Source organism: Lithobates pipiens, unplaced genomic scaffold (genome assembly GCF_037356315.1).
Source record: "Lithobates pipiens isolate NorthernLeopardFrog02 unplaced genomic scaffold, aLitPip1_a1.2 Scaffold_27, whole genome shotgun sequence".
Taxonomy (NCBI): Eukaryota; Metazoa; Chordata; class Amphibia; order Anura; family Ranidae; genus Lithobates; species Lithobates pipiens.
The window spans coordinates 160,062,905-160,089,111 of NW_027507788.1; the positions used below are offsets into that span (position 1 = coordinate 160,062,905).

General features: G+C 44.0%; 1 protein-coding gene across 1 annotated transcript in view; it reads right to left on the reverse strand.

Annotated features, from left to right (window-relative positions):
- Positions 1-25,867, reverse strand: part of ESAM (endothelial cell adhesion molecule) — a 138,730-nt gene extending 112,863 nt beyond the window's left edge. Inside the window, exon 1 of the mRNA XM_077457776.1 lies at positions 25,407-25,867. Coding sequence (XP_077313902.1) covers positions 25,407-25,587 — 181 coding nt within the window. The 5' untranslated portion in view covers positions 25,588-25,867. The remainder of the gene's footprint in view (positions 1-25,406) is intronic.
- Between the last annotated feature and the right edge of the window lie 340 nt (positions 25,868-26,207).

The window sequence follows — 26,207 nt, forward strand, 5'->3', positions numbered from 1 at the left end:
TCATCGCACAAATGTTTCATTACATCCTCAACACCATCTGAACGTCGCAGGAATCTGATGGAGGATACAAGATATTTGCAGCTGGACCATCACATATTACATGGTGTATTCTTTAGCCACTTGACCCCTGGAAGATTTACCCCCCTTCATGACTAGGCCATTTTTTGGGCTCCAGCACTGCGTTACTTTAACTGACAATTACGCTGTACACAAACAAAAGTTATGTCCATTTTTCCCAAAAATAGAGCTTTCTTTTGGTGGTATTTGATCATCACTGCGTTTTCTATTTTTTGTGCTATAAACAGAAAAAATAATTTTGAAAAAAAAAAAAAATTATATATATATAGTGTATATATAATATACTTTCTGCTATATAAAACATATCCAATATGTATTCTGTTATATATTTTTGGTAAATAAAAAATCCCAATAAGCGTATATTGATTGGTTTGCACAAAAGTTATAGCGTCTACAAACTATGGGATAGATTTAGTTTGTTTTTTACTATTAATGGCAGCGATCAGCGACTTATAACGGGACTGCAATATTACGGTGTACATTCGGACACTGACACGTTAACACTTTTTGGGGACCAGTAACACCAATACATCGATCAGTGTAAATCAGCATATAAAAATATGCACTGTCACTGTACTAATGACACTGGCTGGGAAAAGGTTAACATCAGGTGCGGTTAAAGGGTTAACGGTGTACCTAGCCAGTGTTTTTACTAGGGGAAGAGATGGAATTTATTCCCTGCTTTGCAGGGACACAAATGATGTCCCTTTCAGAATGGCGATCTTCCTTCTTTACAGTTCTGTCTCTCTGCCTGACGATTGGCGAGTACTGGAGAACATTGAGTACCGTGCGCCCGCCGATCGACTTTTACTGTGTGTTCACAGCAGAAGCTTCCTTGCCTTGGACGCTGTATGACCTGGTCCTAACAATGGCTCTCCAAGTACAGATTGAAGTTTAAACTTTAACACATTTCAATTCCTTTCATATAGAAAATATATAGGCAAATCAAGCAAGTTTACAATTATAACCATTGACTGCTCTTAGCATCTCTGTTGTCCCCTGAGAACATCAACTACACCTGATCATATTTCCTGACTGTTGGCCCACAGCAGTCTTATTCGTTATGGTGTTCCTGGTAGCCTTAAAGTGGAACTTTAGTCAGAAAATTAAGTCCTGCAAGATCACTCCATGCCGGCCCATTTTGCAGGTATAGCTTTGTAAAAACAAATTAAATAAGTGCCTATACTGTTTAAAATACAATAATAAATTTGTCCCTGAACTGCACATGCTCAGTTGCTCTCTATTTGTATGCACTGTGCTGAATTTGTAGAGGCCAAGCTGCTGACAGCCTAAAGATTTACTGCTTCTCAGGGGCTCTGGGCTTTGGTAAAATGGCAACCTCCAGCAATAAGAAACAGAAGAAATGCTGGAGACAATTTACAGCACACGCTCATTTTGGTAGCCAAATTATTAATGTGGAATGTATGTTCCATGCTACTGAATATTCTTTTTTATCAAGTTGTTATGGGTGAAGTTCTGCTTTAAGGCAGGGGTCTCCAAATTTTCTAAACATATTAGCAGTTGACTGTTCTTCAGACTTGTATCTGTGGCCGGAGTAGAAATTTCCCCAGCATCAGTGGGAGAAGACAAAACCTTAGGCTTGGTGATCAGTGGGAGTAAAAAAATTACACACCTGTGATCAGTAAGAATAGTGCCCCATCATTACTATCAGTGGGAGGAATAGTGCCCCATAATTACTATCAGTGGGAAGAATAGTGCCCCATCATTACTATCAGTGGGAGGAATAGTGCCCCATCATTACTATCAGTGGGAGGAATAGTGCCCCATCATTACTATCAGTGGGAGGAATAGCGCCCCATCATTACTATCAGTGGGAGGAATAACGCCCCTTCATTACTATCAGTGGGAGGAATAGTGCCCCATCATTACTATCAGTGGGAGGAATAACGCCCCTTCATTACTATCAGTGGGAGGAATAGTGCCCCATCATTACTATCAGTGGGAGGAATAGTGCCCCATCATTACTATCAGTGGGAGGAATAGTGCCCCATCATTACTATCAGTGGGAGGAATAGCGCCCCATAATTACTATCAGTGGGAGGAATAGTATCCCATCATTGGTGTCAGTGGGTGGAATAGTGCCCCACCCATCATTGGAGGGTGGGTCAGGAGCAAGGTGTCTCTCCTGCTGTGATTCTGAAGTTTCTTTGGTGATCTATGTGAGGGGTGAGTGTGGTGAAATCTCTCCCAGCCCTCCTGGCCCCTTTCTGGGGAAGCCATGAAGACCAGCGGGGCCTCTCCTGCTGGAAGCTTGCAGCCATTTCCTGGGCCGTCGGGTGACATGCCTGCTCCTATACAAGCCAAGGCTGGCTGGTGATCTCTCTGCCCCTGGTGAGGATGAAGGCACGGACTCCATTTGGGACCGAGTGGTGGCTGGGATTAAAGTCCTGAATAGGGATAGAGACAAGCTCTACAAGCTCCGAGTGGAGCTGAAGTGTTTGCAGAAGCAGCGTGAGGGCTTGCACAGCCAGAAACGTGGATCCATGGATTCGCAAATCCAACTAGCTAAAATCTGTGTGGAACACCAGGAGACCATGTGTCCATGATGGAGGGCAGAGATGGGCCTTTCAAGGAAAAGTTTTGCAATGACTGAAGGTTTGCAAGGATGACAAAGATGGAGGTGGAGGAGGAGGAGACTCCCAGTTCTGACCCCCTGCCCCCTCAGGGAGAGCTAAGCAGCCCTAAGCCTCCGTTCAAGCAGTTAATAATAGTAATAATATTAATAGTAGTAATGTACAGGCTAATGTTATATCAGTGTGGGGCCTTGGCCCTGATAAGCCTATGTTTGCTCAGGTGGTACCCTGTGCTCCTGGTAACTCCAATCCCAAGCGGGGTTTCCCCCGGCGGCCTACCACTTTGAGCACCCCAGGATCTGGTCTTGGGTCTCTGGCTTCTGCTGGGGGTCCGAGACAAAATGTAGTGATTCTTAAATGGGAAGGTGGTGCAATCCCCCCTGCACGGCGTTTAGTGGTGGATATGGGTTTTGGGGCAAACGACCTCTATGCCCTAATACATAAAGCTGGGAGCCTGGAATATACTATTAGCGTCACCAGGCCAGGGGGTCTTGAGCTGTTCTGGGAGCAATATGAGGCTTGGTGCAGGTCAAGACCTGAATGAGAAGGTCTTGCCCCGGTTGCAGTTTCACAGAGGTCAACAGTGAAAAAGATAAAACCATCATACTCACTAATGAGAGTGTCCTTGCTCGGGACCTTGAGGTCTGGTTAAGGAACTATGGTGAGGTTTTGACTAAGTCCAATAAAATACTTGGTGAACTTAGGATCCGGACTGGGAGTTGGTCTGAAACATTCAGGCTGGCCAGGGATGGGAATGTTGTCCATCACCTGCCCTCCTCAGCTTTTATAGGAAGGGATACCCTGGTCAACCGAAGCTGTATGAGCATTATGTGTCAGCGAAATTCCCCAAGGCATAAATATCCTCCTCCTGCCAATAAAAATATGCCCCTGCTGAAATCCCCTTTCTCAGCATGAATTTTTGCCCCCAACCCCTCCAGCTCAAACCCCCTCATTCCTCATATGCCCCCAGCGTAACTCCACCCCCTCCCCAAAAGAAATTCACCCCTCCTAGTACAAATCCTCTACCCCTCAAATTTGCCCTCTGAGCACAAATTCTCTCCCCCGCTACAATTCTCCCGCCCTTCCTCCCAGCAAAAATTTTACCCAATCCCCCATCCTGGCACAACCCTGCCCCCTCAAATTTCCCCTCCTATCACAAATACCCCCAATCATCCCTCCTAGCACAAATCCCCTCCCCCCTACCATATTGCACACATTTTCTTTCCCAATCCCCATCCCAACACAAATCCCCTCAATTCACTAACCAAATTATTTTACTTTCTAAATTCTTATCCCCTGGTGCCCCCAGCTTTCCCCCTCCCAAAACAAATCCCCTCTCCTCAACATTTGGCTACAGCACGGTCAGCAAGTGGTTAATATATATTGCAGAGTGTGTGAAACATGTCGGCTTGTTTATAAAGATGACACGTTGTCACCAAAGTGGTTGAGATTAGTACATAATAAAGGATAGCACATTGGGTTAGTGGGTTAGTGGTTAGTTCTCCTGCCATCCAGCACTGTAATCCTTGGTTTGTGTCCCAGACAGGATATGATCTGCATGGAGTTTACATGTTCTCCTCCTGCTTGTATGTGTTTCCTCGCTCACTCCAAAGACCTGCTGGTAGAAAAATTGGCTCCGGTCTAAACTGGTGTACATGTGACATAAGGGCCTTAGATTGTAAGCTCCTTGAGACAAGGAACTGATGTGAATGTAAAGTGCTGTGCAAATTGTCAGCACTATATAAATACCTGTAATAATTGAATAGAATGGTCACTCCCAATGTTGGACATTAATAATAGGAGATCCAGCGCCTCCTATTCTGGCTCCAACACATGTGATCAGTTTAGTTTTTGGGCAGCACCACATGTCCCAGCATGCCCTGTGCAGTCACCAAACAGCTGGACAGCCCCAGGTGACATGAACTTATTCTGAACATAATCCTCTCATACACGTATCACCCCGGTAACTAATCTCTCACAAACAGCAAAGTCCAGGAGAGCAGCACCACCCCAGATCGCTGCTCCTTGCACACAAATGCCGGCACAAAGCCGCCAACAAACTTTGATCAGACAGGCGAGAAAAATCCGCTAAATGAAATTTCCCACTTCAGTACCCTGCATATCTCAGTGTACTGACAGCCAAGTGAGAGTAATCCTGTCCCATGATAAATCCACAATACATCCCATCATAACTAATAGAGGATCTTCTTCCAGCTCTCCACCTTGGAAGCTTGCTGTGAGATCCACTGCACTAAAGTGGACCTGTCATAAGATAGATTTGTGTACTAGGCTCAGTAATGTGGCACTGTAACACTTCCAGGTATGTATTACCTCCCGCAGAGATCATTCATCCATCCTTCCCAAGAAGGACAGCACCATCTTTGTTCAGGCATCATCCAGGGTCACCATTTACTTCCAGAATGGAGATGCTGGCTGAAAAGATGACACAACCACATAAATCCTGGTGCCTGTGCAGTTCTTGGCCATGTTCACAAATACCTGTGGATCAGCTCCTCCTGCAGCCTCTTACCTTGTGACTTGCTCCAAAGTTACAATGTACAGTCTGATCACTGGAGGGGGAGAGGAGACTGAGTAAAAAGCTTCCTCCAGCCTTCAACAGAGTGATAACATCATCTCAGCCTAGGCAAAGTCACTGGCTTGGAGCTCAAATATGGCTTCTTTAATTGCTTCCTGACCCGCCGCAGTACATATACTTCGGCAGGGAAGCTTGAACAGGTACTGTAATGTACATGTACATTGCGGCTTTCTCCCAGGTTCAGGGGCGTGCGCCCCGCCTTCCAGGTCTCCTGTGATTGAACACAGCGGGACTTATGCCCTGTACACACGGTCAGATTTTCCAACAAAAAAAGTCTGATCGGATTATGTTGCCGGAAAATCTGATTGTGTGTGGGCTCTATTGGACTTTTTCCATCGGAAATCCCGACGGAAAAAAGTTTGAGAGCTGGATCTAAAATTTTCCGAGAACAAAATCCAATCGGACTTTTTCCGATCGTTTGTAGAGAATTCCGACGGACAAAGTGCCATGCATGCTCCGATTAAATTACGAGACCAAACCTATTGGCTACTGGCCTCTACATAGTTCCATCGTACACAATGAACGTCGCCTCCTTCTGAACGATCAGATTTTCCCACAACTTTGTCCGAACGTGTGTATGCAAGACAAGTTTGGCACAAAATCCGTCGGAAAAAATCCGATGGATTTTGTTGTCGGAATGTCCAACCGTGTGTACAGGGCATAAGTCAGCACATCCCGGCCAATGATTCATGACTGGGACCTGCTGATCGGCTGTGTCCAACTGCAGCCCAGAGCCCTGAGTAGACAATCAACACAGGGCTCTGTACAGAGGGAATGATCACTCTGTTTCTTATCCCTGCAAAGCAAAGATTAATTTTGTAAAAAAAAAAAAACAGCACACATTACACATTGTTAGGCACACATTTAACCTCTTGACCACCCTTGATGTTAACCCCTTCCCAGCCAGAGTTATTAGTACAGTGACAGTGCATAGTATTAGCAGTAATCCCTGTATTAGTGTCACTGGTGATGTCAGTGGCAGTTAGCCAGTTCCCCCAAAGTGTCAGATTGCCCTCCGCAGTCCCACTATAAATTGCTCATTACCATTACTAGTATATATATATATATATATATATATATATATATATATAAATATATAATAAAAAAAAATTCAGTACATATACCATCATTTGTAGATGCTATATCTTTTGCAAGAAATTTATGAAGAAATTAGATTTTATTGGATATGTTTTATAACAGAAAATAGAAAATATCCGTTTTTTTTCAACATTTTTGGTTTTTTTTTTGTTTATATAATAAAAAATAAAAAACCCAGTGGTGATCAAATACCACCAAAAGAATGCTCTATGTGTGTAAAAACAATATGATATAAATTTCATGCGGGTACAGTGTTGCATGACCGTGCAATCATGCAACATGCATCATGTGTATCCTTCCTCTCGGTGTGCTTTACGTATTTCTTCCAGATCTGTGCAGTAAACTGTGTGCAGGACCTTCCTGTAATAAAGACGGCTCACTGCTGCTCTCTCTCCTTGTGCCGGGTGACTAGTCTTGCCTCCGCCCCCTTCTGTCATTTTCTGCAAGCAGCCTGTAGTGGGTGGAGCCCACTGGGCCCCTCCCACAGCTCTCTGCATAGGCTATGTACAGCACAGTGATGATGTCACTGCTACTTTTACAAGGTAATAATAGGATTTGCAAAGGTGTTTGATGCTCATAAAGTGAATTTATATCCTTTGTGGTTATTGAGGATTGTATCTGAATTAGCATTTTATTTCTAGAGATCATATTTAAATAAATAAATCTATATGAGTTGATCAGAAATGTGGGAGTCATTAGGCACTCTGGACTACAATCCGGGTAGGTCTCCGTTTCATGAGGATCTAGAGACATCTCAGTGACTCTGGGTCTCTGTTCCTCTACATTATAACTAGATCTTTGTCATATTGAGCCTAGAGATTCCGTGTAGACGCATCCTATCCTCAGCATGTCACAGCGGCCAATAAGCGGCGCTCAGTAGTTAATGGAAAGAAATCAGAGCAAATTAGAGTGATGTCTTAAGATTAGGGGTCATTAACTCCGGAGTTCCTGTAAACAGTTGGCCGGACTAAGCTGCTCATTACTCGGACACTGATGTCCTCCGGCTCAAGTCCTTAATGAAATTCCCTCCTCCCTGCATTTATCTCCTTACTGCCGATTCAAAGCTGAAAGGTCAGTGATTTCTCGTGTGACATAACACAACACTGCAACTGTACTCCTTGGGAACAGGGGTACTCCCAGCACAGGCAGTGCCTCTGGCAGCATCTCCTTCAATAAGGGGCCATCACCCAGACCTGCCATAGAACTGGGGCCAAGCGATCCATAATGTTTGGAGTTACTCATGTTTTACAGTACCAGAATCCTGGATTCATTTTCTTCTAAGCCCCCTATCTGCATGGAGTCTGTATGATCTCCCTGTGTTTTCAAGTTGCCTCCTACAAACCAAAACCAAATAGATAGCCAGCTTTCATGCCAACTGGCGGCAAGGATGTGACAAAGGGTGGGCAGAGGGGTCGGCTGCTCTGGGTGCGATGGTTTACTGTAAGGATGGGGGAGCCTTCTTTCTATTACAAGGCTGACAGGAGTAATGGCAACAGCATCACTACTCCTGTCAGACCAGCGCTGGAAGCAGCAGAGAGAGAGATGGGAGTTGGTGCGGGCTGTGTTCATGCTCCCTCTCCTCCTTCCTGCCAGTGCAGTGCTCTTGTATTAACAAGTAGGTGGCAGTGTTCACAGACACACAGGAGCTGTACTAGCAGGAAGGATGAGCAGGAGAGAGAGCACAGCCTGCACCATGGAGCACAGATGTCCAGGAGAGAGCAAGGAGGCGGTGCAGATTGTGTTCTTGCTCCCTCTCCTCCTTCCTGCCAGTGCAGTGCTCTTGTGTTAACAAGTAGGTGGCGATGTTCACAGATACACAGGAGCTGCACTAGCAGGAAGGATGAGCGGGAGAGAGAGCACAGCCTGCACCATGGAGCACAGATGTCCAGGAAAGAGACGGGAGGCGGTGCGGACTGTCTTATTGCTCCCTTGCCTCCTTACTGCCAGTGCAGTGCTCTTGTATTAACAAGTAGGTGGCGGTGTTCACAGACACACAGGAACTGCACTTGCAGGAAGGATGAGTGGGAATATTAGATTGTAAGCTTCTGTGGGGCAAGGGATTTATATGAGTGGTTCAGCCTTTTCTGTACATTACTGGAGTGTATTTTTGGACTATATAAATTAGCCAAATAATAAATGAGATCACATGTTGGCCCCAGAAAATCCTTATCTTAGTTTCCTCTTTAAGGCTGGGTTCACACTATCCCTGCATGCGACTCCCAGCAGGGGTCCGGTGCATCCTCGTTCATGGTTATAGGTCTGATTTCAGCCTGAAATTTTGGCTGAGTTTAGACCTGAAATGGACCAAAAGATGCACAGGGCTCCTGTGCAAATTTGCACCAGACCCGCAGTGGAGATGTGTGAAGGAGGTGGTCAAAATCTCCTGCTATTGCAATTTGGATGCAGGGAACCCACATCCAATTCGCAATAGTGTGAACCCAGCCTAAAGAATGTGTTACCCCAACATTTGTATATGTGTATTTTGTATGTGTTAAAAAAAAGTCTTCTGTTTTCTTTGTATTGCCTCCTTTATGTAAACTATCTAGTGGTCTTGACTATGCACTTTTTTTTTTACAATGTCAAACTGACCATGCTAGGCATAGAAGGACATCCCTCCCAGCACGGTCAGTTTTCTGGCTGTGCTGGGAGGACAGCCTCCCTGTCCTCCAATTGTCCTCCAATTGTCCTCCAACTCCTAAGGTTAACTCATATCCACTGCAATGACTGCCTGTCTTCCAGCTCTTCCAGCTCAGACTCCATCAGATATTAGATGTTACAGGGATCCTGGGGATTAAAAGAAAACCGCCAAGCTTTCCCGCTGTGTGCCATGCTTCCCTGAGCTGCTCTCAGTCATCCTAACACAAGAGAAGAGCCTCACAGACACTAAATCTCTAATGCCCCGTACACACGATCGGAAATTCCACCAGCAAAAGTCCGATGTGAGCTTTTGGTTGGAAATTCCGACCATGTGTATGCTCCATCGGACTTTTGCTGGTGGAATTCAAAAGATTGAGAGCAAAAGATTGAGAGCAGGTTCTCAATTTTTCGGTTGGAAAAAGTTCCAATCGGAAATTCCAATTGTCTGTACCAATTCCGACGCGCAAAATTCCTACGCGTGCTCGGAATCAATTCGACGCATGCTCTGAAGCATTGAACTTCATTTTTTCGGCTCGTCATAGTGTTGTACGTCACCGCGTTCTTGATGGTCAAAAGTTCAGAGAACTTGTGTAACCGTGTGTATGCAAGCCAAGCTTGAGCGGAATTCCGTCGGAAAAACCATCCAAGATTTTTCCAATGGAAATTCCGCTCATGTGTATGGGGCATAAGGGGGTCAGACTGCTAAATAGTAGATTAAAACTAGATTATTCTGCTTCTGTTTTGCCTTCCCTTGATCCCTCAACAACATACTATATACCAGTGATGGCAAACCTTGGCATGTTTTGGAACTATGTTTCCCATGACGCTCATGCACTCTGCAGTGTAGATGAGCATCATGAGAAATGTAGTTCCAAAACATCTGGGGTGCCAAGGTTTGCCATCACTGCTATATACATTAAGTACTTCCGGACCCAGATTGGACACAGCGGGAGCCAATCAGTGGGCCCAGCGGCCGCCGGCGTTTGTTCGGGGAATGACAGAATGGCAGTCTGTTTTTGTAAAAAGGCATCGTTCTGTCACAGAGAAAGACCGAGATCTGATATTCCTACTAATCAAGAACAGCTATCTCTCTCTCATACCATACAGATTGCCCCTTTGATTGCCCCTGATGTTAACCCTATCCCTGCCAGTGTCATTTATACAGTGTCAGGAATTGGAATAGGGACCTCCTCCAAAGGTCAAAGGTCTGCAGGCGTGTCCACAAAGGTCCAGATGTGTGGCTCACTCACCCCCACCAAAGTGTTCCACCTACCCCAACTAAGTCGGGGAATGAACAAGTCAGGGAAATTTATTTTAGCACTGATCAGTGTATTGGTGTCACTGGTCCCCAAAAAGTGTCACTTAAGCCTCTTAACACAATTGGATTGTTGGCCAAAAGAGTGTCAGACTTTTGTCCGAAGGGTGTGTGCCAGGAACTTGTATACAAACGGTACATAATTGTCGGCCAACAAACACAAACGTAGTGACATACTATGTGGAATTTCAGCTCTTGAGCGCCACCCTTTGGGCACCTTCTGCTAATGTCGTGTTTGGCGAGCACTGATTCCAAACATGCGTGTTTGTACTTTAAACTTGTGTACACACGATATGAAAATCAGACAACAGACCGCTGTCCAATGAAAAATGACTAGCCTGCCATCCAAAATTTGTTGGCGGAAAGTTGGACAACAATTGTTTGAAGGAGCATACTAACGGTCGGATTTTAGGCAGTCTGTCATCACACAATTCCCAGACGAAAAGCAGATCGCGTGTACGAGGTTTTAGTGTCCAATTTGTCCGTTGCAATGTCACAGTCCCGCTAAAAGTCCCTAGATTTATCCCATAGTTTGTAGATGTGGTAAATTTTGCGCAAACCAATCAATATACACTTATTGAGATTTTTTTTACCAAAAATATGTAGCAGAATACAAATTGTAAAACTGATGAAGAAATTTGATTTTTTAAATTTTTTTATTGGATATGTTTTATAGCAGAAAGTAAAAAATATAGGTTTTTTTTTCAAAATTGTTGCTCTTTTTTTTGTTTATAGCACAAAAATAAAAACCACAGAGGTGATCAAATACCACTAAAATAAAGCTTTATTTGTGTGAAAAAAAAGGACATCATTTTTATTTGGGTACAACGTCGCATGACTGCGCAATTGTCAATTAAAGTAACGCAGTGCCGTATCGCAAAAAATGGCCTGGTTATTAAGGGGGTAAATCCTTCCAGGGCTGAAGTGATTAACTACTTAAGGACTAGCCTTGTTTTGAGATTTTGGTGTTTACATGTTTAAAACTGTTTATTTTGCTAGAAAATTACTTAGAACCCCCAAACATTATATATTATCTCACACCATGGAGAATAAAATGGTGGTCATTGCAATACTTTTTGTCGTACTGTATTTGTGCAGCGGTCTTACAACTTTTTTTGGAAAAAATTTACTTTTTTGAATAAAAAAATAAGACAACAGTAAAGTTAGCCAAATTCTTTTTTATATTGTGAAAGATAATGTTATGCCAAGTAAATTGATACCTATGTCACGCTTAAAAATTGCGCCCGCTCATGGAATGGCGTCAAACTTTTACTCTCAAAAATCTCCATAGGCGATGTTTAAAAAATTGTACAGGATGCATGTTTTGAGTTACAGAGGAGGTCTTGGGCTAGAATTATTGCTCTCGCTCTAACGATTGCGGCGATACCTCACATGTGTGGTTTGACCACCATTTTCATATGCGGGCGCTACTCACGTATATGTGTTCGCTTCTGCGCGCAAGCTCGTCAGGATGGGGTGTTTTAAAAAATTATTATTTTTTTCTTATTTATTTTACTTTATTTTATTTATTTTTACACAGTTTAAAAAAAATTGGGTCACTTTTATTCCTATTACAAGGAATGTAAACATCCCTTGTAATAGAAAAAAGCATGACAGGACCTCTTAAATATGAGATCTGGGGTCAAAAAGTCCTCAGATCTCATATTTGGACTTAAATGCAATAAAAAAATAAAAATAAAAAATTGTTATTTGAAAAAATGACATTGGAAAAATGTGCCTTTAAGACGTATAGGTGGAAGTGACGTTTTGACGTCGCTCCTGCCCTGCAGTGTCCTGGAGATGGGTGGTGGCCATCTTACCCTCACTCGTCTCCATGCACAGCAAGTTAGAGGATGTGATCGCCTCCGCCGCTGCCAACGGCTCCAGTAAGTGGCACCAGATCGCGATAAAAGTGATCTTGCGCCAAATCTGCCACAGAGACCACTTTTATCTTGTAGCTGGCCAAACATTGGGATACCGGGGATATGGCAGCTAGCTGCTGTCATAACAGCGATATCCGTCCCCAAAGTAGGGACGTACATCGGCATGCGTTGGTCGGCAAGTGGTTAAATAAAACCATCCCATTTTTATTACATACATCCATCACTAGATCTATCTGCTTCTTTATGCAATGCAGGCAGATCATGGCTGGTGGGAGGGGCCAGCAGGGTGATGTACATCGCTTCCTGAAAATATCACTGCACCCTGCAGAGTTATGGAAATATCAAAATGCCTTACTAAGTGGATGGCAGTCTGTAGAAATGGGCTGCATTTGCAAGCAGGCAGCCCTAGGTAACGGCCATGTGATGTTGCACCTCCATGATTGAAAGAACTGAAATCCAATGAATAAAATGGCCGAGCCAGGGACAGTTAGACTGGGGAGAAAAGAGCTAGATGATGCGCTATGTCTTCCAGCCAGGAAATGAGGCAGGCTCTATCTGATTTGCTGCGGGTTCTGATGCACAATGTGAGAAGCTCACAGTGTGCAGTGAAATCAGAGTCAGCTATTTCAGTACAGGAGAGGAGCTGGTGCAATTATACACTGCCCCAAGCATGTGAGTATATAGGTAGACTTTACTCCTAAAGTAGATGTAAACCCTAAATATATGTTTAATTTGCTCTGAGCTTTGTATATTATAAACATTTGCCATTTCTTTAAAAATAATCCTTATTTCTCCTTCTTTCTTATCATTTGTTGCAGCTCAGTATTTATCATCTGATGCAGCCTCTTTGCAACTACTTTCTGTCTACATGAACCCCAGCGATGGCTGCATTCCATTTCTCAGGACGGTTTCCTGACGGAGATAAGTGGACCTGTCCTCCATCAGAAGTTCTTTTGACAAGGTGACGAAGCAGGAGCACAATTAGGAGACATGGACAGAGCATTGTCATCCTATAACTGGAAGTGCTTAAAATGTTACTAAACCCACATCAGTAAAATCAGTCTGTATATGCAATACAGCATGCTTGTTATACTCACTGTGGAACCTAAGGGCCGGTTCACACAGCGAGGCGATGCGAGGCGACACGGCTCGCCTCGCCTCGCTCCCGCAAGTCGCCCCCGCTCTGTACAATGGAACCGTTCTGAGAGGAGCGACTCGAGTCGCTCCGACTCAGAAAAAAGGTTCCTGTACTACTTCGGGGTGACTTCGGGGGCGACTTGCATTGACTTCTATACAGAAGTCCTCTGCAAGTCGCGGCTGAGGTCCCCGCAGGTCGCGGCGAGGCAAGTCGGAGACGCCTCGCCACGCCTCGCTGTGTGAACCGGCCCTAAGGGGTTAATCCTCCGCATTGTGTAAAAAGATCGTGTCTTCTCTGACCCCCTCCTTCCACTGTCTCTAATCCATCTCCTGATAGAACACAGCCTTGGGGACAAGCTGCACATGCTCAGTTTGCTGTGTAGTGCTAAAGAGTTTTTTTTTTTTTTTTTTGGGAGAGTGCATGTGATCAGCACAGAGCCAATCAGCACTGCTCAGACAGAGGGTCCTGCAGCCTTCAGTGTAGCATGAAAACTCCTCCTACAAACTTTAGCCAGACACTGATAGAAGTCACAAGACTGCTCTAACTGCTGATGAGAAGAGGTATTTAGCAGTTTATATTTACTAAAACTTGCATTTCAATGTTCTGTGGGAGACCAGATACAGTGAGTGCAGGGTCCTGGGTTTAGTAACACTTTAAGAAAGACCTTCACAGGAGGGCCACCAGGGATTATTTCAAGATTTCAAAATATTTCAAATTACAATTAAAATAACATTACCAAGGTAAAGCTTATATCAGATATTAGCAAAAGTTTTCCTATCTACTTCAAGCCAGGGCTGGCTCATTGGTGGCTATAAGCAGGTAGTGTGGAGGAATGGGACAAGAATCACAGCAGTTCACAAATGTCATCCAAAATCACTAAATCAAAAAAACGAAACCCAGAAAATGTTACAATGTCAGAGCCTGTAAGTAAGATGAGAATAGCATCCTCATAAATAACAAGCATGTTCTTGAGTCAACAAAGACCCAAAATAAATCTACAACATTCCAAAGAGCGTTACATGGTAACACTGAGACATATACTGTGACATCATAGAATGCACTTTCCCAAAATTACCTTCTTCATCGCAAAATTTAGCTGAACCATCAACATAACCAGCAAACATGTGCTGAAGAGATTAGAGATATTACTAACAATGCTGAAAAGGTTTTCCTAGCAGCCACAATGTGTAGATGAGGAGTGCAGATAGTATGACAGTGAGCAGTATGTGTAAGAGAGGAGTGCTGAAGATATGACAGTGGCCAGTATGTGTAGAAGAGGAGTGCGGAGGGTATGACAGTGGGAAGTATGTGTAAGAGAGGAGTGCGGAGGGTATGACAGTGGGCTATATGTGTAGGAGAGGAGTGCAAAGGGAATGACAGGGGGCAGTATGTATAGGAGAGAAGTGCAGAGGGTATCACAGTGGGCAGTATGTGTAGGAGAGGAGTACAAAGGGAATAACAGTGGGCAGTATGTGTAGGAGAGGAGTGCAGAAGGTTTAATAGTGGACAGTATGTGTAGGAGAGGCATGTGAAGGGTATGATGGTGGCAGCATGTATAGAAAACGAGTGTGAAGGGTATGATGGTGGGCAGTATGTATAGGAAAGGAGTGTGAAGGGTATGATGGTAAGGTATAGTGGTTGGCAGTATGTGTAGGAGAGAAGTGTAAAACATTTAATAGTGGACAGTATGTATAGGAGAGGTGTGTGAGGGGTATGACGGTGGGAAATATGTGTAGAAGATAGTTGAAAGTATAATAGTGGGCAGGGTGTGCAAAAGAAGAGTGCAGAGGGTATGACTGTGGGAGAAGCGTGCATTAGGTATAGTAGTGGGGAGTATGTGTAGGAGAGGAGTGTGAAGGCTATGATGTGGGCAGTATGTACAGTAAAGGAGAGGAGTGTGCAGGGTATGATGGTGGGAAGTATATATAGGAAAGGAGTGTGAAGGGCATGATGGTGGGCAATATGTATAGGAGAGGAGCATGAAGGGGATGATGGTGGGCCGTATGTGTAGAAAATAGCTGAAGGTAAAATAGTGGGCAGCATGTACAAAGAGGAGTGCAGAGGATATGACTGTGGTTAGTTTGTATAGGAAAGGCATGTGAAGGGTATGATGGTGGGAAGTATGTGTAGGAAAGGAGTGTGAAGGGTATGATGGTGGGCAGTATGTGTAGAAGATAGTCAAAGTTATAATAGTGGGCAGTATGTGCAAAAGGGAAGTGCAGAGAAAATGATTGTGGGAAGTCTGTGTAGGAGAGGAGTGTGAAGGGTACGATGGAGGGTAGTATATAAAGAAGAGGAGTGTGAAGGGTATAACAGTGGATAGTACATGCAGGAGAGGAGTGTAGAAGATAAAAATGTTGGCAGTATGTGCAGGAGTGTGTGGAAGGTATAACAGTGGACAGTATTTTTAGGAGAGGGGTGCAGAGGGTATGACAGTGGGCAAAATGTGCATGTGAGGAGTGCAGAGGGTATGATGGTGGGTAGCTTGTATAGGAGAGGAGTGTGGAGGATATAACAGGGGGCTGTATATACAGGAGGGGAGCGTGTAGGGTACAACACTGGGCTGTACATGCAGGATAGGAGTGCAGAGGGTATGACTGTGGGAACTTTGTGTAGTAGAGGAGTGCAGAGGGGATGGCTGTGGGAAGTTTGTGTAGGAGAGGAGTGCAGAGGGTATAGTGGAGGGCAGTATATGTAGAAGAGGAGTGTGGAGGGAACAACAGTGGGCAGTATGTACAGAGATGGAGTGTAGAGGGTATGGTGGGACAGTATGTGCAAGAATGGAGTGTGAAGAGTGTGACAGTGGACAGTATGTACAAGGGTGGAGTGAGGAGGGTGTATTGGTGGGCATTATGTGCAGCAGAGGAGTACTGAGGGTTGCATGTGTGTGAGAGGAGCCCCAAAAGCAGAGAAAACTGAGAGAGAACTTCTACGTAAATCTGTGCAGAAATGTATGCCAGTCTATGAAGAGAAGGGAGTAATAAGAACTGCAACCAATAGTATCATCAGGAGCAGAATCAGATTACATGCAATTGGTTCACTTTGAGTTTGTTCCTCTTCTGGTGCACTTTGGCAGAATAATTGATCCTCCTGTGTAGGAAAGGCAGTAAAATGATTTACAGATTGTATGAGTGAAGACCGATATAGAATTCATGTAGGGAGAAAAGCGATGCCTTGTTCATTGATGCCGCTGTACATCCACATGCGCTGTACATCCCTCTGGCCCATAGACAAACTGTTCAGAAAGGTTATAGAGGTAAAACCTGCGTACAAACTGCTCCATTCCTCACAATAAAAAACACATTAACCGAATTTATGTTTGCATAACAAGGCAGTAATGTCGGATTTATTACTGGTGAATAGAACGCTCCAGAAGATTCCAATCGCCCGTCTTGTGGAACCAGAAACATGGTTGATAATTAATTAGCATAATTAGAAATAAAGTGGACTGAGTGTGTAATTATAATGGCATAAAAACTGAGCTTATCTATAGTCACCAGACAGGGTCGTGTAGCTATGCTAGTGATATGCATACGTGGCTGCATTTTACAAATTACGAACACAAACTATGAGATTAAACAGGAAATCTAGATATCACAATCCAAAAATATCCAATCCAATGCACCATCCTGAGAGGAGGACCTCTGTACCTAAACTTTCTTCCTCCAACTCCTATGACCCCTCCAACACCCCCCTAACATGCCCTTAGCTTCCCTCCTAGCTCCTAGAAATTATCCTCCATACCTGACCTCTCTACAGCTCCTATAGCCCTTCCTCTGCATCTAACTCTCCCAAATCATATAACCCCTCTTCTACGCCTGATACCCCATCTCTTATAACCCCTACTCTTTACCTAAATTCCCATCTCCTATAACCCCTCTTCTACGCCTGATACCCCATCTCTTATAACCCCTACTCTTTACCTAAATCCGCATCTCCTATATCTCCTCTTCTACGCCTGATACCCTATCTCTTATAACCCCTCTTCTATGCCTGATACCCCATCTCTTATAACCCCTACTCTTTACCTAAATTCCCATCTCCTATAACCACCTCTTCTACGCCTGATACCCCATCTCTTATAACCCCTACTCTTTACCTAAATCTGCATCTCCTATATCTCCTCTTCTACACCTGATACCCCACCATCTCTTATAACCCCTCTTCTATACCTGATACCCCATCTCTTATAACCCCTACTCTTTACCTAAATTCCCATCTCCTATAACCCCTCTTCCACGCCTGATACCCCATCTCTTATAACCCCTACTCTTTACCTAAATCTGCATCTCCTATATCTCCTCTTCTACGCCTCATACTCCATCTCTTATAACCCATACTCTTTACTTAAATTCCCATCTCCTATAACCCCTCCTCTGCACCCTATAATCCCTATTCTACACGCAGTACCTTTCTCTACTAAAACCCCTAATTTTTATCTAAATCCCCATGTCTTATTACCTGTCCTCTGCACCTAAAGCCTGATCTCCTATAATCCCTCCTCCACATCCAACCCTCCTAAATCTTATAACCCTTTTTCTACAACTAACACCTCCATCTCCTATTACCCCTACCCTTTACCTAAATCCCCATCTCCTATGACTCCTCCTCTGCACCTAACTCTCCCAAACCCTATAATCCCTCTTCTATGCCAAATACCTCCATCTCATATAACCCCTAGTTTTTATCTAAGTCCCTATTTTTAATAACCTGTCCTCTGTACCTAATGCCCCATCACCTACAACCCCTCCTCCACATCCAACCCTCCTGTACCCTCTTATTCTGTAACCCCCTTTCTACACCTAATATCCCATTTTCTATAATCCCTACCCTTTACCTAATTCCCCATCTCTTATAACTCTATCTCCGCACCTAATATCCTGTCCCCTATAACCCCTATCCTTCGCCTATATCCCCATCTCTTATAACCTGTCCTCCTAAAATACTATCTCCTCTCTCTAAAACTTAATACATAATGTTCTATAGCTCCACCACCTTCCTTCTACTTAATTTCCTATAAGCCCCATCTTGTATAAGCCTGCACCCCCTCCCCCTCCCCCATCCAATACTCCATCACCTAGAACCATTCTCTCACACCTAATATCCTTTCTGTTATAACCCCTCTCCCCCATTAGCTTCAGCGCCTCTACTTGCAGAGTATACACCTCCAGGGAAAGTGATTTAGCCAAATAATCAACTTGATGGACAGGGGTTTGGATTTGGCAAGGTAGACCCCCTTCAGGTACCCAGAAACAGGGGGTCAACTACCTCTCCTACCCCTAATCCCCATTCTCAATGGAGACTACGCTCAACGCTGACACGTCTGATATCAGCCTAAGTGCCCTCACATTGGTTGCCACAACTGCAAGGGGCTGTGAATACCAATGTAAGGATCTTGTAATTAGAGACCGCAACGTATACAAGAAGTAATTGGCTGATTGAACCTGATGCCACTCAAAAGTTCCCTTCTACCAGTCTAATAAATATCATCCTAAAGTGCACCTCTTACCAGACAATGGACATTGAAGCATTTACATATTCTTTAAGTAGAACTGTAGCCTCCCATTAAAAAAATATATGTGCTATAACACTTAATTATATGTGTATCTACATTTACAGTTTTCTCTTGGTCCTACAAACATCTGATCCTGCCAGTGAAGTCCACCTACTGCAGTTTCCTGTGATAGGGTGGCAACTATGCTGTGCTGCTCCTGAATTCAGAGCAGAGTTGTCACTCTGGTGTAGCCGATTCCTGCTTACACTACAGTGGGAGGAGAAGATCTTGCAGGGGGTGTGGCTATTAGTATTGTCACTGCTAATTCATTATGCTATAGCCTGTCAATCAGCACCTGGCCACACCTAGTCCTGCCCTCTGCTTTCTGAATTGGCAGCATTGCCTCTGTTACTGAAACCTCCCCCCATGTGATCTGCAGTGTCTGGGAGGGGGAGCACATGAGACACAAATGAAGGAGAACTTGGCTCAGTCAGGGGAGGTAAAGGAAGTTTTTGTCTACTTTACAAGGCTTCTGCATAACTAGATTAGGGACTTGTTTATACTGTCATACAGAAGCATTTAGCTGTACTTTAACAAGCATTAAAAGAGAAGTATGGCCAAAGCAGTTTTGGCCATACTTCTCTTCTTGGTCACAGGATGGCAATTACATTTTTTTACTCCTGAGGCAGCTCATAGCAGTTTAAAGCACAAAGTTGGCTGACATCACAGAGCCACTCCAGGCTATAGAATGATCTCAATCATATTGTCGGGATCCACCCAGCTACCTGATTGACAGCTGGTTCAGCCTCTCAGGGTGCGACTGGAACCTGAAGCCAGCTGTGCTCGCCCCCTCTCCAGCCTGGCCTGGTCTCCGCTCTTCACTGTAAGAAGACCGAAAACGGAGTAATTAGAAGTCATGTGATTACTCAGTTCTCAGACTTAGACAGGAGATAGAGGCGATTATAGATGTTTGTATTATTAAATACCCCAAGTTTCTTTAAAGCCTAACTCCAGGCAAAAAAAACCTGGGAAACTGCTTGTTTTGTCTAGGGGATTGGAGAACAGAGATATACAGTACTTACCTAATCCTCCGATTCCCCCCCCCCCCACACACACACACAAGACTGGTCCCTGTAACTCCTGCCCCTGTGGCCTAGCGGTCTTGTGCAGTAGACTGTTCCTGATGTCATCACGCCCATAGACCCACTCTGGACATGAGCATGTCAGGAACAGTCCACTCCTGGATCGTGGGGGAGTGCCATTTGCAGGTGGAGCGGAGAATCAGGTGAGTATAAACTTTTTCCAATCCCCTAGACTAAAACGAACAGTTGACCCATACAGTGCAGGCACAGCCCCACTGCATGGCAAAACTTTTTTTTTTTTTTGCCCCGAGTTGGGCTTCAAAACAAGCCCTCATTTACCTCCCTAGCTGCTTGTAATGATCATAACTAAGACTCTAGAGTTGGATTTCAGTCCGTTTCTAACAGCTTAGAGTCACCTGCTGAGTGTTTACATTAGAGAACTGGTAAGCTTTTTTTTTAATCCTTTCTTGCATCTCAGAGCTGCTGATCTCCTGCAGTCCCTTCCCTTCTACATGCAATCCAGCAATGGCGATTCTCAGGGTGGGTTTCCTGATGGTGACAACAGTGGGCCATGCCTATGGAATGTGTGTTGAAACAGTCACATTCTCCATCAGAAGCAGCATGGCAACACAGCAGCAAACTGGAAGGCAGGGACAAAGTGTTGTCGCCATATAACAAGAAGGACCTTCATGACAGGATCACCAGGGATTGTTTTAATGATAACTGCAGATTAAAACATATTAAAAATACATTTTGAAATGACTTTGAGATGTTAAAGTTTATATGAGATTTTAGTGAATGGGTTTACTTTAACCATTTCCCACCCACTGTATAGTAAAATGATGTCAGGGCGGTGCGGCTCTCGTCCTGGGATGACGTCATATGACAGCAACCCAGAACGCGCCTACGGGGGGTGCGCGGCCAATCACAGCCGGTCACATGTAAACTAGAAAGTGTCGTTTATGGGCTCTTCTCGCCTCACACTGACAGAGTGTCAGTCAGTGCCCCTCAGTGCTGCCTTTAAGTGCCTGCTTATCAGTGCTGCCCATCATTGCACATCAGTGCTGTCTATCAGTGCCCACCAGTGACACCAATCAATGCCCACCAGTGCCACCTATCAGTGCCCACCAGTGCCACCTATCAGTGCCCACCAGTGCTGCCTATCAGTGCCCACCAGTGCCACCTATCATTGCCCACCAGTGCCGCCTATCAGTGGCCACCAGTATCAACTATTAGTGCCTTCTCATCAGTAACACCTAATCAGTGCCCTTCAGTGCAGCCTATCAGTGCCGCCTCAACAGCACACATCAGTGAAGCCGAAAAATTAATTATTTACAAAATTTACTGACAGAAACTAAGAAAACTTTTTTTTTCAAAATGTTAAGATTTGTTTTCTTCTTTTTTTAGCAAAAAATTAAAAACCTGCACTGATTAAATACCATTAAAAGAAAGCTCAATTCGTGTGGAAAAAAATTATAAGAATGTAATTTGGGTACAGTGTTGTATGACCGCGCAATTGTCATTCAAAGTGCATCAGCGCTGAAAGCTGAAAATTGGCCTGGGCAGGAAGGAGGTAAAAGTGCTCAGTAAGCAAGTGGTTAAAGAGGATATAAACCCAACATTTCATATTCCTGATATGTGCCTGCTGTACCATGTACTTGTATGAGAAATGATCCTGTTCTCTTTGTATTGCTTGCTTTGTGTGAAATTCCTGGTGTTCCAGCCAGCCCCTCTGTTTTCCTATTAAAAACGTACCACACTATAAATGCGAGCACAGTGTGGTCAGTTCTCTAGCTGTGCTAGGAACTTTGCCTGCTCGCCTCCAATGACAGCCCCCTCCGGACAGCCATTCACTGGGAAGCTCAGTATACTGTGGCTTCTCTTCCCCCAGCTCTTATGCAACTATGAACAGAGGGTGATTACTTTTTAAAAGGGAAACAAGGTATTTAGAATATTTTTATATCTATACACAAATGTTTTGCCTTTCACTTCTATTTAACCCCTTCAGATCCGTGCTATAGCTGAATGATGGCTACAGAGCAGATCTACTTCAGTAGACGTCCTCCCCTTTGCACGCTCCCCAATGAGGCTCAGGTGATAACAGATCCAAGTAAAGGATCGATCCCGGCCCCTTACACGTGATCTGCTGTCAGCCAATGACAGTTGATCACGTGATGTAAACAGAAGATTGGAAATCATTTATTTTTGCTGCTCATGCTGACAGCTGATCACTGGCTTCTGTTGAAGGGACATCGGTCCTGAAGAGGAAGAGGCAAAGCCGCCTCATCTGTGCCCCCAGGACCACCTGCCAATGCCACAAATCAATGCCCACAGTGCCACGAATCAGTGCCCACCAGTATATAAAAGTGCCAGCAATCAGTGTCACCTATCAATGCCCACCAGTGGTGCCAATCGGTGTCACCTACCAGTGCCCATCACTGCCACCCATCAGTGCCAGCTATCAGTGCCATTTATTAGTGCCCTTCAGTGCCACCTATCAATGCCCTTTAGTACCGCCCATCAGTGCCACCCATCAGTGCCCACAAATGCCACCTATCAGTGCCCACCAGTGCCACCTCATCAGTGCCCACCAGTGCCACCTTATTAGTGCAAAATTTGTTAACAAAATATAAAACAGTTTTGTATTTTTTTTTCAGTCTTTTTTAATTTTTGTAACAAAAAATAAAAAGCGCAGAGGTGATCAAATACCACCAAAAGAAAGCTCTATATGACCGTTCAATTGTCATTCAAATAGTGACAGTGCTAAAAGCTGAAAATTGGTCTGAGGGGGGTTTTTGTGCCCAGCATGCAATTGGTTAAACTGAATGAATTGTGATCCTTTACAATCACTTTAGGGACTTTTTTTAATTGGCATGAATGGTCAAATACAGGTCAATGTACATTTTAACAAGGAACGGCAGTGCAAGGCATTGGAGTAAATAGGTCCTATTGATAATAATTATTAATATTATTATACAGGATTTATATAGTGCCAACAGTTTTCTCAGCACTTTACAAGATGAAGGCATTACAATACAATTTGGTACAAGAGGAATCAGAGGGCCCTGCTAATGTTTTTTTCTCTTTCCAGGATCTGAAAATTGAATGGTGAGCGTTCACTGTGGACAACACCATAAGGCAACGTGAGAAATCTTAATTTTAGCAAAGATGATATGACTTGATTTTTTTGGCCATCCATATACTTACAGCAAAGCACTGCAAACCTATGAGTGTCACAGGAAAGAACAATCAGACATGGGCTAAGAGAGCTGTGATTGTTTCAAAGATATGAGTCTCAATTTACAAAGCCAACATGCCAGGATATGGATCTTTATTTCTAAAAAAAGTGACAGTTATTTCAGCCCAATGAAACTTGAAAATGATAGTTGCATGGCTAAAATTAAGATCCTTGTACTTAAGCTTTTTGAATCGTGCCTATATTGGTTGGCATGAGTTGGTCAGGGATAAAAAAAAGACACAAGTCCATCAAGTTCAACTAATAGAAAAACATATTAATAATAAATGAATGGGACATTGATCTACAACCTATATATTGAAATTGTGAGAATATCACTAGCAGAACACACAACAGGGGGAAGAAAAGACAAGACCACCTGGCAGGAGGTTCAGTCCACGGTCTTTTCTGATTTCACCTTTTTATGACGGTCAGCCGCCATCGCCTAATATAACCGTCCACTTCTGCTTAGGGCTGTTTATGGGAAAGCCTGGATCTTTCTCATTCTAATGAATACTGGTATCTCTATAGAACAAACCCATATTCCAGGCTACATTATTACTCCTTTAAAGTTTCAGGATCGTTCTTACAATTCTTTATACCAATAGTCCTCCACGATGGAGTGAGTGTGCCCAGTACAAGTGCCAGGGAACTATTATCTGTCTATGGTATTTATCAGATTATCTGTGACATTTGTTTGTTTCTTCTATGAGTCTACATTCTTTATAATGGAGGCTTATTCCAGAATAATGCCACCCCTTTCTATAATGACGTTGTTTGAATTAACCTGAAAACTCATCACACACATTACAATCTGATTGTACAATCTCTTTTAGATCTACCTACAACTATGTAGTGCAAGGACCAGCCTGATTGGATACAAATTGATTGGCTAGATTAGGTAGGTCCTCCTGTTGCATAGTGTTGATAAAATTGCACGATTGTACGGTTAGATCAGCCGTTCCCAACTACGGTTCCTCCAGAGGTTGTGAGGGTTTCCTTGAGCTGTAGATGATTGACCCATTAATGATGCCTTCATAGATTCAGGCCCATCACCCCCTGGCCAGCAGTATGACACCATTAATCTATAACAGTAGTTTCCAAACTGTGACCCTTTGCTTGTCTTTATCTGGTCCTTGGGGCACTGTTCCTCCCACTGACATCGATGATGGGGCACTACTTTTCTTACTGACACCAATGATGGGGCACTATTCTTTTTACTGACAACAATGATGGGGGGCTACTTTTCCTGCTGACACCAATAAGGGGGTGCTATTCTACCTACTGACACCAATGATGGGGCGCTATTCTTCCTACTGACACCAATGATGTTGTGCTATTCTTCCTATTGACACCAATGATGGGGTACTATTCTTCCTACTGACACCAATGATGTTGTGCTATTCTTCCTACTGAAACCAATGATGGGATACTTTTTCTTTCCAGTGACACCACCGATGGGGCACTATTCCTCCCACTAACAGTGATTAGGTACATTAGCTCCCACTGACACCAATAACAGGGCACTATTCCTCCTACTGACACCAATAACAGGGCACTATTCCTCCTACTGATACCAACGATGAAGCACTATTCCTCCCACTGAAACCAACATCCGACCCCCTAAAGTGTGAAGGACAGTCAACTGGCCCTTTGTTTAGAAAGCTTGGAGACCCCTGATTTATGAAGCTGTGCATTCTTCCCATTGACCACCAATGTAAGGGGCTTTTTCCTGGAGATCTTCAATGGACTAATCTTACCAGGGGTTCCCTGGGATACAAAAATTATTTCAAGGGTTCCTCTAGGGTAAAAAGTTTGAGAAAGTCTGGGTTAGGTTGTAACGTGTATGGCGACCCTTCGTCCTCCAATAAAAACACATACATTTAGTTTTTAAAGGACACAATCTGTTTCATTGTATCTTTTTAAAATCCTACGTAATCATATAAGTAGTTCCATCATATAATATGAGTTGATGTTATTTTTATCTGTATCTGAAATCGGTATACTATTATTATCATTATTATACAGGGTTTATATAGTGCCATCAGTTTACACAGCGCTTTACAATAAATTAGTGTCTTAAGAGCGATAAAGTAACATTTAAGGACTGTCATAATGTTCGTTCTGCTCTCGATCACATGACTTTAAAAAAAATGCTGTTTTATTTTATCAGTTTTGGTCTAACGTTGACCTTTAATTCCCAGTCTAATCTCTCTTTAGTGATCTAGATTATATTACGGTATGATTGGTACTCACCCAGAAGGAGAAGAGCGCCCAGCGCCACCAGCCAGTGTCCCCCTGCTGTCACTGTACTCCTCATGCTGGATTCCCCTGCGCTGTCAGCTCCTGTGGAGTAAATTCTTCCTTCTGTGCAGCTGCTGTAATGTAATCCAAAGTGGGCCAAGTGGGTGGAGGGGTAAGGAGACACCTGCAGCATGCACACTGCACTGGCTGAGCAGCTCCAGGGTATATCCAGCACACAGTGTCAGCTCTGCAGGTCACACCCAGCACTGGTGTGAACTCAATGGCTCAACTCAGACCAGAGTCTGGCCAAGTCTATGGGGCTTGGAGCCTACCTGCAACTGAGAGGGGAGTGCTGGCTCCACCTGGAGGATGAAGAGGGCAGTGCAGGGGGACAGGGAGCAGGTGCTGAATGTGGAGCCTGCAGCTCAGAGGAAGAAGCAAATCCCACTCCAGACACTGCTGAGATCCCTTTCAGTGAGGAAGCTTCAAGCTTCCTGTGCCTCATATGCAAAATGCCATTTATATGTTTGGTGACGCCCACTCCGGTTAACCCCAGCCTTGATCCTGAACTCATCTCCAGCCTATCTGGAACAAGAGGACTGAGGCATAAGGCACAGAGTGGCTCATGCATTGCAGCTATGTTAGATCTCATAATTACTTTGGGACACAATCTCCCACCTCCCCAATCTCTCACAGCAGAGATCTGTATAAAGGAATGTACTATTTGTAGACTACATTTCTGCAGGGTGCCCTAGGCTTTGCATCCAGCCTTTAAATGATTGCATTACTATTTTTGCAAATGATAGCAGAAAG